Source organism: Rhagoletis pomonella, unplaced genomic scaffold (genome assembly GCF_013731165.1).
Source record: "Rhagoletis pomonella isolate Grant_MI unplaced genomic scaffold, Rhpom_1.0 Rhpom_scaffold_00007, whole genome shotgun sequence".
NCBI classification, from domain to species: Eukaryota; Metazoa; Arthropoda; class Insecta; order Diptera; family Tephritidae; genus Rhagoletis; species Rhagoletis pomonella.
In genome coordinates, this window is record NW_023458561.1 from 23,233,598 (window position 1) to 23,250,810 (window position 17,213).

A 17,213-nucleotide genomic window follows, 5' to 3' on the forward strand; every position below is an offset into this window, starting at 1 on the left:
GGAAATATTCCCTTTCTCCCAATGTGATTTTTTCATTGCTTGAAAAATTCTATTCCAAATCGGGCAAAAGTATCAAATTATACTACATAAAATTTTCTAAAACAAGCATCTAACGAATCGGTACTCACCCTTTTTTTTACAAATAATTTTTAGCATTTACATATCCAAGTAAATTTTTTGATAAAAAAAGAAGAAAATACCAAATAAATGATAAATGCCTTCAACTGAATATTCCATGATACTTAAAGAATTGATTACAGTTGAAAACTGATTAACCTAATTAGTCGGAGTAAATGATGTTATTTTCATCAACAGTCATCGTGACATTTTTCCCTCTGCCTCCATTTAGTTTTCTCAGTGTGTGCGATACTTATTTTCATGATCATAAATTGGTAGACTCGAGTACGTATGTACTTGCTTTATATGATGGTGAAATGGAAGCTGAGTGTAGTGAAAAATTACCCTAATATGTACAATAAATTAAAATAAAAACGTTGAAACAAAATAAAACAAGTAAGTACGCCTAAATGCGGACTTTAAAAAAAAAAATAATTGAACCTAGTTTGGCTGAAACCGATAAGGCGATCACCGGGATACACTTACGTCGGTACCACGCCCGTTTCCCAAAAATTTTAAATAATAATCTAATTTATTTTCAAGAGATTGTTGTAGGTGGTAGCTTGAAGTAAATTAGCGTCTTTAGTTATTGAATTATCGGGGTTTTCGTATTTATGAAGGTTCCGGTTATATGGGAAGTGGGCGTGATTTTAGCGCGATTTCCAAAGTTTCCAACACAGTGCATAAGTGCGCTCGGGTATAAAAATCCCAAAAATTTCATATTGATGGCTTTAAATGTTTATAGTTAGCATTTTGGCGCAAAAATTTAAACAACGTAACTCATTTTGAAATATGACCCTCTCGCCTATTTGTATCCTTATCAAAGCAAACTATTAAATTCATTGCAACAGTTTAAGCTTGCTGCAGCTACAACTATTTATCATTGTTGGAATTTGTTAAACACAAATAAATTTTTATGCAACCGCACAGATGAAAACTTTGCCGCTGGGAGTCGCAATAATAAAAAGCCAACAATGACGTGCAGGAAGGAGGGTAACGAAATATGAATCAATGAAAAGGTTAAGATCATAAATCACGTAAGGCATTTCCCAGCAAAAAATCGGTAATCGCTTTTAGTGGTAACGTGTTCTAGAAGGCATAGCGTTATAATGCCTTCGAATTTTTTCGCTTCTTTTAGGCATTGCCAGTAATGCAAAGTAGAATGTGCTACAATATTTTATTTATCTCGCTTCTTCGTTTCATTTCGGGGAATGCAAAGTAGAATGTCCTATAATATTTATTTTTTAATTCGTTTCTTTGCTTAATTTCCGGGAATGTAAAGTAGAATGTCCTACAATATTTTATTTGTTTCGCTTCTTTGCGTCATTTCAGGTAATGCAAAGTAGAATGTCCTACAATATTTTATTAGTTTCGCTTCTTTGCTTCATTTCGGGGAATGCAAAGTAGAATGTCCTACAATATTTTATTTGTTTCGCTTCTTTGCTTCATTTCGGGGAACGCAAAGTAGAATGCTGCATCGTAGTCAGCTGAAAAATGGAATGAATATCCAAAAATTCTTTTTCTACCGTTACTTTCTGTGGAAATTTGTCTTGCATAAAAATCATGTTTTGCTTTGTTCAATTTGCAGCGAAGTTGAAGTCAGTCAATGAAGTGACGTACAAGAGTGAGGAAGTACAATTTTAAGCTTAATTAAATATGCATGTATGTACATACCGATTTTAAAGAAAATCTAAATACTTAAATACATACATATGTATGCTGATTTATAAAAATTTTAATTAATTTTAACCTTTTAAGACATTTTCTGATTTCAATTTAATATAAATAAGTATGTACTTATCTAGGCATTCTACATTAGTTTCTCTGTAAGACATTCTTTTTTCGCTTCTCTGGATTCTGTTTATCCATGCGTTCTCCCTTCGTTTGAAGGTAATGCTGCGGGTAAGGGCTTACCTCCAATGACATGCCCATGTTAAAATAAGGCCTTCTTGAAGCGAAAGGGTAAGCGATTCCCATCGCCTAACTCGTTTCCACTTTCGTTTCTGTGGTAATCGTGTTTTTTGCTGGGTTGGTTCATCAAAAGCATAAATTTGTGTTTTGCGTTGCTGTTTCATTTGGATGAGCGTGTGCGTCATTTATCATTTTATTGCAAATATTTATTTTAAATACAAGCGCAAAAATGAACCAAAAAAGAATTAGTATAAAAGCTAAAATATTAATCTTAATAAAAAATTCAATAACTTTATAAAATGAATAATGCAAGTTTTGCAAATTAGTAGCGGTTATAATTTTATTAATCATAATTAAATGGCTGTGCAATTTTTAATCTAATTTGTATCGCTTTTGAACGGACAATATGTAGTGCAATTGTGCCACAAAACATCAGGTTAGGTTATAATTTTAGTAGAAAATGGAACTAGTTAAGTATATACATACATATTTTTAGAGAAAGAGATTATTTTTAAAAGCTACTTACTTTACTGACGCTTTATGTAGGAGGTGTCTTTATTTATCTGCAAGATGTTACCTTCAAGGAATTCTCAACAGTTGATATCAATTATTGCTCCGAGACACCCACTATTGAGCGAAATGCTATCGAAGTTGAGTTCAACTAAATGAGTATCATTTGACCACACAGGTTGATGAAGGAGAAAGAAATTTAGCAATCAAATATGCAAGAAAAAATCCTTGGATAATTAAGCCTTCAACTAAATTACTGGGAATATTTCCTACAACAAAGAAAGCCTGATCGACTTCGTAGCGGAAGACGGATGGAGGTAGTTAGTAACCTTAGACACTACACTGAGGGGAAAAATATTAAAATATATCAGAAACGTAATTGATCTTACTATAAACGCCAACGAAAGTTCTGTATATTGGTAAAAATTCAATTCAATTACTCGCATATTAAAATGACCGCGTTAGTTCTGAAAAAAGCATCCGTGAAGTGTATAATCAAGATAAAAACCAACAAAAAAAAACACATTGAATTTGCATATTACCTGCAGTGGCATTCGAACCCTGACCCTCTGTGGATATCAATAAATTGTGGCAAGCATCTTTGCGCACTCAGCTCTGCATGCTTTCCTGTCTCGGAATAGACTTAGAGCACACCTCAAACTAGACTTAACGTGATTGTAAGTAGTCCAAAGTTTGGCCCAAAAACGTGTAAAATTCTATTTACATTTAACATTGAATGTCCTTTTTCGCAATTATAATTATCAACTGTAACGTGGGTGCCAAGGCGCGAATGTGCTGACTGTTTATTTGATGACAGGAGATACTTCGTCTTGTCCTCGTTTACCACCAGACCCATTCGCTTTGCTTCCTCATCCAACTTGGAAAAGGCACAACAGACTTCGCGGTCTGAAACCCCGTTTGGTGGCGAACGGCTCGGAGAGGTCTTTCCCAGTTCTGACGGAGATGGTGGTACTGCTCAACGTCATTTTACACAGCCGTATCAGTTTGGCGGGGATGCCAAATTAAGACATAGTGGCGTATAGGCAACTCCTTTCAGTGCTGTCGAATGCACGAGAAGTAGACAAATAGGTGGTGAGTGTCGATTCTTTTCTCGCGGGTCTTCTTCAAGATTTGGCGTATTATGAACACCTGGTCTATGGTAGATTTTCCAGGCCTAAAGCCACACTGATAAGGCCCAATCAGTTCATTGACGGTGGGCTTCAGTCTTTCACACAATATGACTTTATATGTGCTTAGAAGGCTGATCCCGCGGTAGTTGGCGCGAATGGCGGGGTCGCCTTTCTTGTCGATTGGGCAGAGCGTACTTAAACTCCAGTCGTCGGGCATGCGTTCATCGGACCATATTCTGCTTAAGAGTTGATGCATGCACCTTATCATTTCAAACTCTTCGCATTCACGTATTTCGGCCTCTTCTTATTGCGGCAAATACGATTCCCTCTACAGATCCCTATAGCGGTCCCACATAGCACGCGTTGCGCCCGATTGCGGCGTAGCCCTGTAGGCTTCTTGACACTCCTCATCGTACCAGTTGTTCTTTCGGGCTCGCTGAAATCCGACTACTTCTTCGGCGGCGGTACTTAATGAGCGGGAAATGTGCACATTTTCTTCTGCACGGAGGCGGGTGCGTATCTTGGCTGCAATGTGATAGTGGTCCTAGTCGATTTTTGGGCCTCGGAGTGTACGTACGTCCAAAACACTGGAAGCATGCCTTCCGTATCTCACAAAGGGGTCGACTTGGTTTCTCGTTTTCCGATCCGGAGACAGCCACGTAGCTTGATGAATATTTTTATGATTGAACCTAGTACTGCATACTACTATGTTTCGAGCCCCCGGCGAAATCGATCAGCCTCAGTCCGTTGTCCGTTGAAGTCGCCAAGCACGATTTTGATATTGTGGCGGGGGCAGCGCTCGTACGTGCGCTTCAAGCGCTCGTAGAAGAGATCCTTGGATACCTCCTCCTTCTCTTCTGTCGGGGCACTGGTGGAGATGAGCGAGATGTTGAAGAATCTCTCTTTGATGCGGATTATGGCTAGGCGCTCGTTCACCGGGGTGAACGACAGTAATCGGTGACGGAGTCTCTCTCCCACCACAAATCCAATATCGAATTTGTGCTCCTTTATATGACAGCTATAGTATACGTCGAAAGGCCCCAGGCATTGCTTGCCTTGCCCCGTACAATGAATTTCTTGGATGGCGGTGATGTCTGCTTTTGTTCTTTTGAGGACATTAACCAGCCGGGCAGAGGTACCTTCCCCATTAAGGGTCCGGACATTCCAGGTGCATGCCCTCAAATCGTAGTCCTTTAAGCATTTGCCGCGGTCTTCATAACTAGGGGCGGGTCTCATCCGAGGCATTGCTTCGCTTCGGGGGTGGTTTCACAACCAAATACACGATTATATAGCGAGCCGCTTGCTCCAAGACAGACACCCGCATGCAGCCGCACCTACAGGTCAACATACGCGGCTTACTTCAGTGGGCCCTTAAACCGAATGAGTCGGAGTGGCCCCACTGAAGTTCCCTCTCTTTCTGTCGTGACCCACGGCTCCACTCGGATTGGTTACCGCATCTCGCATATGGGTTGCTCACGTTGCCCAGAGTGCGCGAACGAGGACGCAAGGGTCGGGATTTAGTATAGCCGTGCAACTGTAACTGCATACCCAGCACAACGAATATGCCCCATTGCACTCCAACTAACTTGAATGAACCTTTTTAAAAGGGCGTAACGCTTTTCGAAAAATTAAAACCTTCATTTTTGAAAATCGAACGAGGGGCGGATCTGATGACCTTGAAAAAAAAATTCCTTCGCGTATTATATATGTACTAGTGAACCTGTATGGCGTTAAAACGCCCAAAATTTGAACTCAGAAACTGAGTGATCCGAGTGCCAATTTCATCTTAATCCGTGCAGCCGTTTTTGAGTGAAGGGAGGTCCCACATAATGTCGGTTTTCAATATCATCAAATTCCGAACCACCCTCCAGCGATAAAAAGGGTCTACCCTCGACCTCTCATATTTAAAGTTCGAAATAACGGTGCAAATCTAATAACATTCATATTTTAATATTGCATAAATTTGCGTCTATGTTAACTAAATTCGACTATTCAAATGTTCAAACTACAGATTTCTTAACACTATTTCGCTTGACACCCGTATTTTCATATTTTAAATACATACTTTGCACATGAGCTAATTAAATTTGACATTTGAAACAGGTGGCAACCCTCTTCAGAAGTAGTTTAAAGCTAAAACCTTCTTAAATTACCTTCGTTTGGCACTAGGATATTTATTTTAATTGAATTAAGTTGAATTTGATGTTTTCAACATGTGGCAACCCTCTAAATATAGTTCAGAAATAAAACCTTGTAAAACTATTTCGATTTAAGCCGATGTTTTAATGATTCATTAAATTTATTAAATTGGGATTTTATTCTTTAAATACCTCAAAAATGTTCATAGTGTTAAAACTAAGGATTTCTTACCACTCTTTTGTTTCGCTTGATTTAATATTTCGTTGTGTAGGTATCTATATGTTAACCGATTTCGACTATTCAAACAGGTGGCAACTCTCCGAAAAATATTTAAAAACTTTTACCTTAAACTCTTTTCGTCTGGCGCCAATATTTTGATACATATTGGAATTACTTAATTCCCTTAATTCAAATTGAATTTAGTTTTTTTTTAAAGGTGACACCCTCCTACCGTAAAGTTAAGAGAAAACCCTTTCCATTGACACCCATTTTGTAAGAATTGGTTTAACCTTTTAACTTATATATTTAAAAGGTGGCAACTCTTTACCTCATTTTTTAACAGATAATGAACGGTGCAGATTTGATGACCTGAAAAAAATCCCTTCGCTTATTATATATATAGATATAGATTTTTGACTCTCACAAAAAGAACCATCTCTTCATAAAAAAAATATATTTGAAATTTTGGAAACATGTTTTTTATAGAGAATTAAACAAGGATTAGGATGTTGTTATATTAAATCCAGGTCTTCACTATGCAAATGAACTTCAAATAGTTCAACAGTTAATAGCTAAGTTAACTTTAAGACTATTATGATCATTTTATATATAAACATGTTAAGCCCGTTTCCTTAGCTTTAGAACGACGTTAAGATGAAGTCTCTACGATGAGCAGAGCCCGATTTTAAGAAGCACATGATTAGTCAGAACCACGAAAAATTCCAAACATTGACAGATCATATCTCCGAAGAAGAAAAAAAAAGATTCCTCGAATACTTAACTATTTCGTGTATAGAGCCCATAGAAAACAATTTTAAGCCAATCGAAAGTGTGAACCCAAATATGGTGCCCGATATGAAAAAGAATGCCCCATATACATATATAAATGAATGTTCATATGTAGGGATCTCTACTCACCGGCTGTGGCGGCTGGCAATTGTATACGCTCCAGCAGACAGAATGCGCAGCAAATCCAAATGCATATAATTCGCAGGAATTTCAACATGTTGCTAATGTTCGAGGTTCACTTCACACAGCGTTGGAAGACAAAGCCACATACAAACAAAACAGAGAAGCTGAATGTTTTTTTTCTTTTAATCTTTTTACGCTGCGCAGTAGTATTTCCCGGTTATTATTGCAATGCCAGGGTGGTCTATTCTGCCTTTTTTGGTGTATCCTTTTAGTCACCGTTTTCACCGTTTGCCTTGTTTCTTTTATTATTGTTTGCACTTATGTGTGTATGTATATATGTAGCTGCACTTTTTTTTTCTGCAGTTAGTTACACATGTATTTCGGTTTTATAATGACAGCTCTTTTGAATTTGCATGCGTTTGCTTAAGCTTGTATTTGTTTTACGCTTTTGTTATTGTTGCTTTCTACTGGAATAGCCGTCTTGTTAGTAGGTGGTGAATGACATTTTTACATGGTTGTTTTAAAATGAATTTTCACACTTTTTCACACTTGTTAGCAATGCTTTTTTCTACTTTGCGCTTATTTTCTTTTATTTTTTTTTACATACGAACAGTTTTTCTGTTTCTTTATTGTTTATGTATGTATGTATTTCGTTTTACGCTACTGCTCTTGAAACTGTCGTTTTAGCAGCTATTTTTTCACTCTTGCCTTTTGTATTCACAGTTATACGCTATAAGTTTCTTTTATCAGTCCTTAGACCAAAGTTTGCTTTTGCCTTTTTTTATTGTTAGAGATTTGTATCGTCGCTTTTTTGTTGCGTTTCACCAATACATGAGAAAATAAAGAAAAATCTTAGAATAGCACGTTCTTCCGCCTGCTTTGTTATTCAAAGGCTATTTCACAATTTTTTTTGAAGTTCACTGACTTTTCTTTGTGAAAAGTTTTCTGCTTTTATGAGTCACTACAAAATACATGTTATTTGCAAAGAGCCGTATAAGTACATACATATGTACATACATATGTACATATACTGGTGGCAGAAGTAATAGACTCGCCTTATTTTGAACAGTTTTGGCTATATTTCTTTGGTTTATTTAATGTTCAATATATTTTTGTATAAAAATATAGCTAGCTATACAACAAACACCATATAAATCCACACATTAGACTTAATTAAAAATTATTAAAATTCAAAATATTTTCACCAAAATTAACAAACAACAAGTAAGAAAGTCTAAGTTCGGGCGGAGCCGAACATTAAATACCCGGCGCAAGTATTAAATATATGTTTTCCACCTTTCCGAAAGCTACCGCTACATGATAAGCCGGGGTGTATACATTTTAAGTAAATTAGCGTCCTTAAATTTCGAAATATTGAAATTTCAAGCATTTCTGAAATTTACCGTTATATGAAAAGCGGCCTCAATTTTAGTCCGATTTCAACAATTTTCAACGGTTTGCTTTTATGTGGCAAGCACAATAACCATACCGAGCTTGGTAGAAATTGCTAGAACGGTTAACGAGATACATATATGTGATCACAAGTGGGCGGTGCTACGCCCATTTTCCAAAATTTTGTCATAAACGTATTTCTTGGTAAAGAATTGTTGCAACCATCAATTTTGAATAAATTAACTTCAATATTTACTGATTTATCGAAGATTTTGTATTTCTCGAAAATACCGTTATATGGGATGTGGGCGTGGTTATTGTCCGATTTTAGAAATTTTCGGCCATTTGGTATGCTGTACCAGGACCAACAACTGTGCCAAGTTTGGAAGACATTGGTGTAGCGGCTACCAAGATATACACATGTAACCATAAGTGGGCGTGGCTACGCCCGTTTGCCAAAATTTTGTAATATTCTTATTTTTCGTCTAAAACTCATTGCAAATATCAATTTTGAGTGAATTATCTTCAGTAGTTACTAAAATATCGCAGTTTTCGTTTTTCTGAAAATTACCGTTATATGGGAGGTAGGCGTGGTTATTGTCCGATTTTTAAAATTTTCAGCCATTTAGTATGCTGTACTAAGGCCAACAACTGTGCCAAGTTTGGAAGAAATTGGTGCAGCGGTTACCAAGATATACACATGTAACCATAAGTGGGCGTGGCTACGACCATTTTCCAAAAATTTATAATATTCATGTTTTCCGTCTGAAACTCTTTGTAAGTATCAATTTTGAGTGAATTATCTTCAGTAGTTACTAAAATATCGCAGTTTTCGTATTTCTTAAAATTACCGTTATATGGGAGGTAGGCGTGGTTATTATCCGATTTCGCCCATTTTCAAGACCATCCGTCCCACGCCCAAAAGAAGTTCACGTACCAAGTTTCGTTAAGATATCTCAATTTTTACTCGAGTTATCTATCGTGTGCACAGACGGACGGACGGACGGACGGACGGACGGACGGACGGACGGACGGACAGACAGTCACCGCTTAATCGATTTCTCTTTTCATTCTGATCATTTATGTATACATTTGTCTATATCTATCTCGATTCGTTTTGCCTGTTACAAACAACCGTTATGTGAACAAAGTTATAATACCCTTGTGCACAAGTGCGCTCGGGTATAAAAATTATTAAAAATCAACGGAATTTAGAGCCACTAAAAATTTGTATATTTATAATAAAATTGAATGGGCTATCAAATTGAATACCAAAAATTTTTCTAAACATGCCTTATAAAACGTTTGAAATTTTAATGAAAATTTGTTGACTTTTGCCGCCGAAAATATTATCGCGTAACGTTATTCGTACATATTTAGTTAAAGGTCACTACAGCATGTGCAAAGTTACGTTGTAAAACGCAACCCGCCAACGTACGACTGTATGTACATATGTATATATAGTTGACAAGTCGAGAAAACCAATAAACTTGGGCGAGGTAGTTGAGGCAACGCTGGAAGAACTCATGGATGCAGGCAAACTTCCTGGAGCACCAGGTTCTTACCGGTCCATATGCCTATTGGATAGTATCGAAAAGCTGCTAGAACGCATTATACACAGCATATTCCAGGCATTCATCGAACGTGAAAGAGGACTACTACCAAACCAGTATGGTTTTCGCAAACGGAAGTCGACAACGGAAGCAATAACTAGACTAGTATTGACAGTAATAGAAGCGATCGACGAAAAGCGTTGAAGAGAAGCAATTGTGACACTGGATATAAAAAATGCATTCAACTAGGCAAAATGGGGACACATTTTAACTGCTCACGACAGGCATTCCGTCCCGGGTTATATAAATAATATTATAAAAAGCTACCTCGATAATAGAATTCTGGAATACTCCACTGAGGTGGGGAAAATAAAGTGCAAAGTAACAGCGGGAGTGCCTCAGCAACCAGTGCTCGAACCAACATTGTGGAGCATAATGTACGATGGCGAGCTAAGGCCGAGGCTACGCAGGGAGCGGCTGAGCGGAATTCTTACCTGAGCGGCGCCGCCCAACCATTAAGAAATGCCGCTCATTGTGTGGCCAGTTCAATAGTAAATATATCATATTTATGTTTTAATTTTAAGCCGCTCAGCTTCTCAATTGGTTCGCCGACGACATAGCGCTGATTGTGGTGGATAAACTGCTGACACATTTAGAAGCAAAAGCGAACGCGGAAACAGAGCTGATCATCGAGTGGATGTAGAGTGGTGGCTTATCCATTTCTCTGGAGAAAACATAAGTTGTCCTAGTTAGTAGCCGTAAAAAGCCAAAGGTAGCCTGTTTTAAGATAGATAGTTCTGAAATCAAATCCACACGGCAACTTAAATATCTTGGCGTTAAAATCGAAGACAGGATAAGCGTCTTCCAAGCCAAACTAGCAACCATACAGCAGGCTATCAAGTGTTTAAGGACAGTAGCCATCGGAAGCAATCATATTTACAAATATATTTCCCGACAGTCAGTTAGCTGTAAAAGCAATGAATTCTTCACCTTGGAAACTCTAGTGAATTCAAGCTAAATGCTCAATTAACGCAATGGAAACTCAGTTTAACTTTCATCTGGGCCCTATTGCACCAACGAATTATCATTAGCATTTTAGCAGATTATCGAACTTACGCAAAGTTTTGTGTTTTACCAACATGATAAGGAAAAGTCACTCAAATGAGTGTTGATAAGTAAAATATCACTCAAAATCATAGATAAGCGTTGCACCAAAATTTGAAATGCTTGGCGAAAAGGCTTTAGCGGATAAGTGATAAGTTATGCAAATTATCAAAATTTATTAGCATTTCGTTGCACCAAAAATTTGTATATATCACTTATCATCTTTCATTTTGCTAACTTTAGCATTATTTTGCTAAAAGTAATTTTACCTATCATACAAGTGATAAGTTACATTTATTCAGTCTGAATGAATTTATTTATTTATTTATTGTAAAAGGATAATACAACTATACCTTAACAATCTAAAACTTAAGCTCTAACACGTGATTCGATAAAATATTGACACAAAAAATGCTTCGATTCGAACTATTAAATTTATTAGAGGAGGAAAATCTGCAAATAATAAAAGGCGTGTCATAAAAGAACAAATCAGCTACAGTATAGATTTTGATTTAGTAGACAAATTTCGGCTATCTCGTAGCCAAATTGAAGAAATTTTATTAAAAATAGGAGCGGACCTACAATATAACAGTGGGTGTAATAATGGCTTAAGTCCGCTACAGCAATTATTATTGACTCTGCACTAATTAGGTAATGGTAGCCAACATCATGGAATTGGTCAAATGCATGGGGTTCACAAATTAGCGTTATGTACAATAATCCATCGAGTGGCAAATGCCCTGATAAACAAATTGATGGATGAAACTATTTGTTGGCGGGAATTTACGAAAAATATTGCCACAAAATTTTTCAACATTGGTGAATTTCCTTAAGACGCAGGGAGCATTGATGGAACTATGATTTGTTAACCGGTACGGAAATCATTTAATTAATGCAATGTGGTTTTTGTGTTTTTGTTACTGAGTTATTTTGGAAAGATCCAAATAAATAATCCTTAATTTAGAAAAATTTAATTATTTATGTAAACATACATAGTCAATACGGACTTGCTTTTTTCCTTAATAATTTTTAAGACAGCTAATATATTGGCTGCGCTTTGTGCGCGCGACATAGTAAGAAAAAAAAGATAAATTGAAAATGTTTATCAAATCGCACATGGGTTTGCTAAGCTTTCGTTTTCCATTGAGAAACGGTAATCATTTTAGCTAAGCACATTATTGGAAAAGTTCTCTATTTGAAAAGCAAAAGAAATTGGCTGTGCAATGGTTATCAAATCGACTTATCCAAAAAACATGCCAGTTATTAATTTTTTTTTAAATTGATAAGTTTTTTATGATAAGTAAAAAGTGAAACACTTATCAACTTTACTTTTCAATAAAAAGGCTTATCTAAAAGTTGTAAAGTGATAAATGATAAGTCATTGGTGCAATTGGGCCCTGGTGCTTGTATCGGGATATAGTGGTATGCCAAGCAATTAGATGACGGACCAGATCACAAAGAAGTGCATTTCCCTTATACTTTCGCCATCTTGGAAGAGGCTGGACATGCCGCCTACTACCTAATTGTCCTTCTGAGAAGCAGACGCAAGATGGAAGCAACTAGAATTCTGTCACATGACAAAACTAGAATGGGATTTGAAACTTTAGATGAAGCTTCCTATGATGAGCACAGGATAAATCTCTTTGGGTATGGGTCTCATGACCGGTCACAATACTCTTGGGAGGGATACCAGGATACCCGAGGTGCCGTTCCTTGACTTGGAGCTGGATTAACATTTTCTTTTAAATAAAATTGTGTTAAAACTCGTAAAATTTAGCTTGCGTGTCTCGGCGATTGTTTGTGTCATTTTAGCGTGCAATTTTTTAAACTGGCTTTGCAGTACACATAGACCAAACTACTATATATATAATACCTTATTAATTACTTATCCCTAATATAAAACTAATAAATCTATGTACAATAACTCAGAGGATTTATACGTGCATCAAAATAGTTCAAAATAACAATCAGAATGCATTTTCAAAAAACTCAAAGTGAAAATACTTTGTTGGTGTTGGCTATAAATACAAAGCGAAATTATTTCACTAGGGGATTTCATTGTCAATTTAGCCTTTCAGTTATTACTCCTGTGCTAGTGGGTACGATTGAAATTTATTTCAAATGTATTTATTTATTCCTCGTAGAAGTTTTGCCGTACGTCATCCTTCATTTTTTTGATAATAAGTCTAAAGACGTCTGAAAATTTTGAGAACCAGGCAAGGTTAAATTTATCACGTTGTAGCGTATGTATATCAACTTTTATTATTATTTTAAATATTTTTTTTGTAACTACTTCTATTGTTACTCATTTTGATTGCGCATTTTGTTCATATTGCTTCCTGCGTTATTTTCAGTTAGCAGCTTAAGAAATTTGATGCATTTCAGTATCCATAGCGATTCCTTACTTTTATACTTTATGCTTCCTCTGGATTGAATATACGCATACACATATAAGTACGAATGGGTGTTAGGGTGTTCGTTATTTGCGTTTACAAAAAAAAGTGGATGCATTTTAAACCAATCTATGTTATTCGACATGCTGAATGCGAATCTGAGGTCCGTTAGCCTACGTCATATCAGGTTCGTGCTCACAAGGAGGTCATTGAATAAACCTGAATTTTACCTTAGGATAACCTTGGCATGACCTCTAGATAATATTCAGCAATCAAGAGACCCCCCATATTTAGTTTTAGCGACCGCAAAATAAAATTATTTTTTTTATTGAACAAATTTGACCTTCAACTGACCACAAACCTGACGTGATGGAGACTAAAGGACCTCGGATTCGCATACAACGTGTCGACGAACATAGGGATATATAGGTTTGGTTAAATATGCATAAACTTTTCTTTTGTAAACCTGTGTAACTGAAGCTTCTACAAAAAACATAAACTATTTCTTTTCGATAAACTCACTCCTCCGAAAGTTGTTCAGGATTAAAATGGCATTCATGGTGGATATCATGATACAATAATTTTTAGAAGGTAGTTTCACTTCTTCTTCTTATCCGCCATGTTAGCTATCTGACAGAAAACGTGTTTCGTATTTTTTATTGTACCACCTTTTTCAAAAAAAAAAAATCCAACTTCTGACGTTGGAAAAATAAAAGAAAGAAAAGCCAAACATATAAGTAGAGAAATTTTTTTTTTTGTAATAATTTTCTTCATAAAAAATTAACTGCTGCTTTCGTGGATATTGCAACACACGGAATAGATGTAAAGACACAGCTGCAAGAGCCACCGCACACCACAGACTTTATCGGCCGCCTATTTAAATGATAGGGCTCGCTTGAAATATGTACATGAAGATGTATGGGGGTGCGCACACTACACCAGCTTAATCGCTCTGACCAATAGGTTGTGGTGCAATGGAAAGACTAGCGAGCATTTCTAAATTGGCGGCCGATAAAGTCCGTGGTGTGCGATGTATCTAATTCATTATAAACAAGAAATATTGCTGTCATATTTTCATTTTTATGATTTTTATACCCGAGCGTACTTGTGCACAAGGGTATTATAACTTTGTTCACATAACGGTTGTTTGTAACAGGCAAAACGAATCGAGATAGATATAGACAAATGTATACATAAATGATCAGAATGAAAAGAGAAATCGATTAAGCGGTGACTGTCTGTCCGTCCGTCCGTCCGTCCGTCCGTCCGTCTGTCCGTCTGTGCACACGATAACTCGAGTAAAAATTAATATATCCTAACAAAACTTGGTACGTGTACTTCTTTCGGGCGTAGGACGGATGGTATTGAAAATGGGAAAAATCGGACAATAACCATGCCTACCTCCCATATAACGGTAATTTTCAGAAATACGAAAACTGCGATATTTTAGTAACTACTGAAGATTATTCACTCAAAATTGATATTTACAATAATTTTTAGACGAAAAATAAGAATATTATAAATTTTTTAAAAATGGGCGTAGCCACGCCCACTTATTGTTACATGTGTATATCTTGGCAACCGCTGCACCGATATCTTCCAAACTTGGCACGGTTATTGGCCTTGGTCCAGGATACCAGATGGCCGAAAATTTGTAAAATCGGACAATAACCACGCCCACATCCCATATAACGGTAATTTTCAGAAATACGAAAACTGCGATACGGGATGTACATAGCTCAGTGGTTAACGCTTCTGACTTTGAACATCGAATTCGCAGGTTCGATTCCTGCTGAAGTCTAGAAAAAAGAAGTCTGATGAGGAGATGTGGTGATCTCCGAAATAGTGCTATAACTTCTACCGCTTAGACTTTGTTGCTTTTTCAATTTTTCCTAACAAACAATCGTGGTACAAAGCTCAATAAAAATATTAAAAATAAAAAAAAAAATAAAACTGCGATATTTTAGTAACTACTGAAGATTATTCACTCAAAATTGATATTTACAATAATTTTTAGACGAAAAATAAGAATATTATAAATTTTTGGAAAATGGGCGTAGCCACGCCCAATTATGGTTACATGTGTATATCTTGGCAACCGCTGCACCGATTTCTTCCAAACTTGGCACAGTTATTGGCCTTGGTACAGCATACCAAATGGCTGAAAATTTTTAAAATCGGACAATAACCACGCCCACATCCCATATAACGGTAATTTAGAGAAATACAAAGTCTTCGATAAATCAGTAAATATTAAATTTATTCAAAATTGATGCTTGCAACAATCCTTTACCAAGAAATACGCTTATGATAAAATTTTGGAAAATGGGCGTGGCACCGCGCACTTATGATCACATATATATATATCGGTAACCGTTCAACCAATTTGTACCAAACTCGGTATTTTTATTGTGCTTGCCACGTAAAAGCAAAACGTTGAAAATTATTGAAATCGGACTAAAATTCCGGCCGCTTTTCATATAACGGTAAATTTCAGAAATGCTTGAAACTGCAATATTTCGAAATTTAAGGACGCTAATTTACTCAAAATTGATACACCCCGGCTAACCACCTAGCGGTAGGTTTCGAAAAGGTGAAAAAACATTTATTTAATATTTGCGCCGGGTATTTAATGTTCGGCTCCGCCCGAAATTAGACTTTCTTACTTGTTATTCATGTGATTAGCAGTGGCAAAAATGTATGTATAAAATACGTATATTTATATTAAAAATAAGGTGATCAGTTATGAAACATATAAATCTTTACATGTTCTGTTAAAAAAAATATCTAAAATAACAAGCGATAATCCCCAAGTTCTATATCGTAGCAGTGGCCACATTGCGTGTTTGTCACAGACACGGTTTATGTCAAAAATTTTGAAGTGAAACTACCTTCTAAAAATTATTGTATCATGGTGGATATTATCAATTTTTAAGTTCCAACTTGGGTGACGATCATTTCATGTGTTAAGTGGTTTTCTCAAATTAGTAATATCTGTGCATTTGTTAATAATGCTAGCGTTCAACAAATGCTCCACAGCTATCATATGCCCACCGTGCATTTCATAACATTACTCATACGCCATGTGTGCCCCGTGAACTCGGCAGTACAAAGTAAAATAAAATTTTGAATAACTTGCGGAAGAGAAAATTTATTAAAAAATTAAAAAATCATAAGATATATTTTCTTAATAATAATAATAATAGATTGGCACTTACACATATGTTAGTGTTTGGCCGAGCTTCTCCTCCGACTTGTGGCGTGCGCCTTGATGTTGTCACACAAAGCGGAGGGACCTACAGTTTTACGCCGACTCCGAACGGCGATTGTATTTTTATGAGAAGCTGTTTTTCATGGCAGAAATACACTCGGAGGTTTGCCATTGCCTGCCGACGGCGTTCAATTACCCATAAAAATATATACTGGTCATTGCTCTACCCTCACTTTTTTTTAGAGAAAAAAACTTAAATGGAGAAAGTCCTAAAAGCCGTCGTTATTTAACTAGGAAATGGAACATGATTTCGACACGGTTTAATTTTAAAATTATGAGTCTTTGTTGGATTGTTTATTTTCGTCTAGGGAAAAACTAAAAATTCAAGGGGTGGCAGCAAGAAAAACCCAACTTGGGAAATAACGTACACCCTAGTGCATGCATGTGAGCATTGGCATAACTTTCCTGAGATGCACTCGTTCATAACGAAAGTTGCAAACTTCTTACGGCAATTGTCAGCAACTGCGATGAAAGAAGAAGGGAGCGCCATAGCTGAAGTAGATAAAATTTCTAGTTATATAACCAACGGAGATAGTTAAAGAAAATAGTTGCAGGGAAAAAA

The 17,213-nt window shown here is 36.5% G+C and overlaps 1 protein-coding gene across 1 annotated transcript in view; it reads right to left on the reverse strand.

Annotated features, from left to right (window-relative positions):
* Positions 1-7,895, reverse strand: part of LOC118743735 (myb-like protein Q) — a 27,432-nt gene extending 19,537 nt beyond the window's left edge. The window contains exon 1 of the mRNA XM_036476498.1: positions 6,945-7,895. Coding sequence (XP_036332391.1) covers positions 6,945-7,032 — 88 coding nt within the window. The 5' untranslated portion in view covers positions 7,033-7,895. The remainder of the gene's footprint in view (positions 1-6,944) is intronic.
* Positions 7,896-17,213: the final 9,318 nt, after the last annotated feature.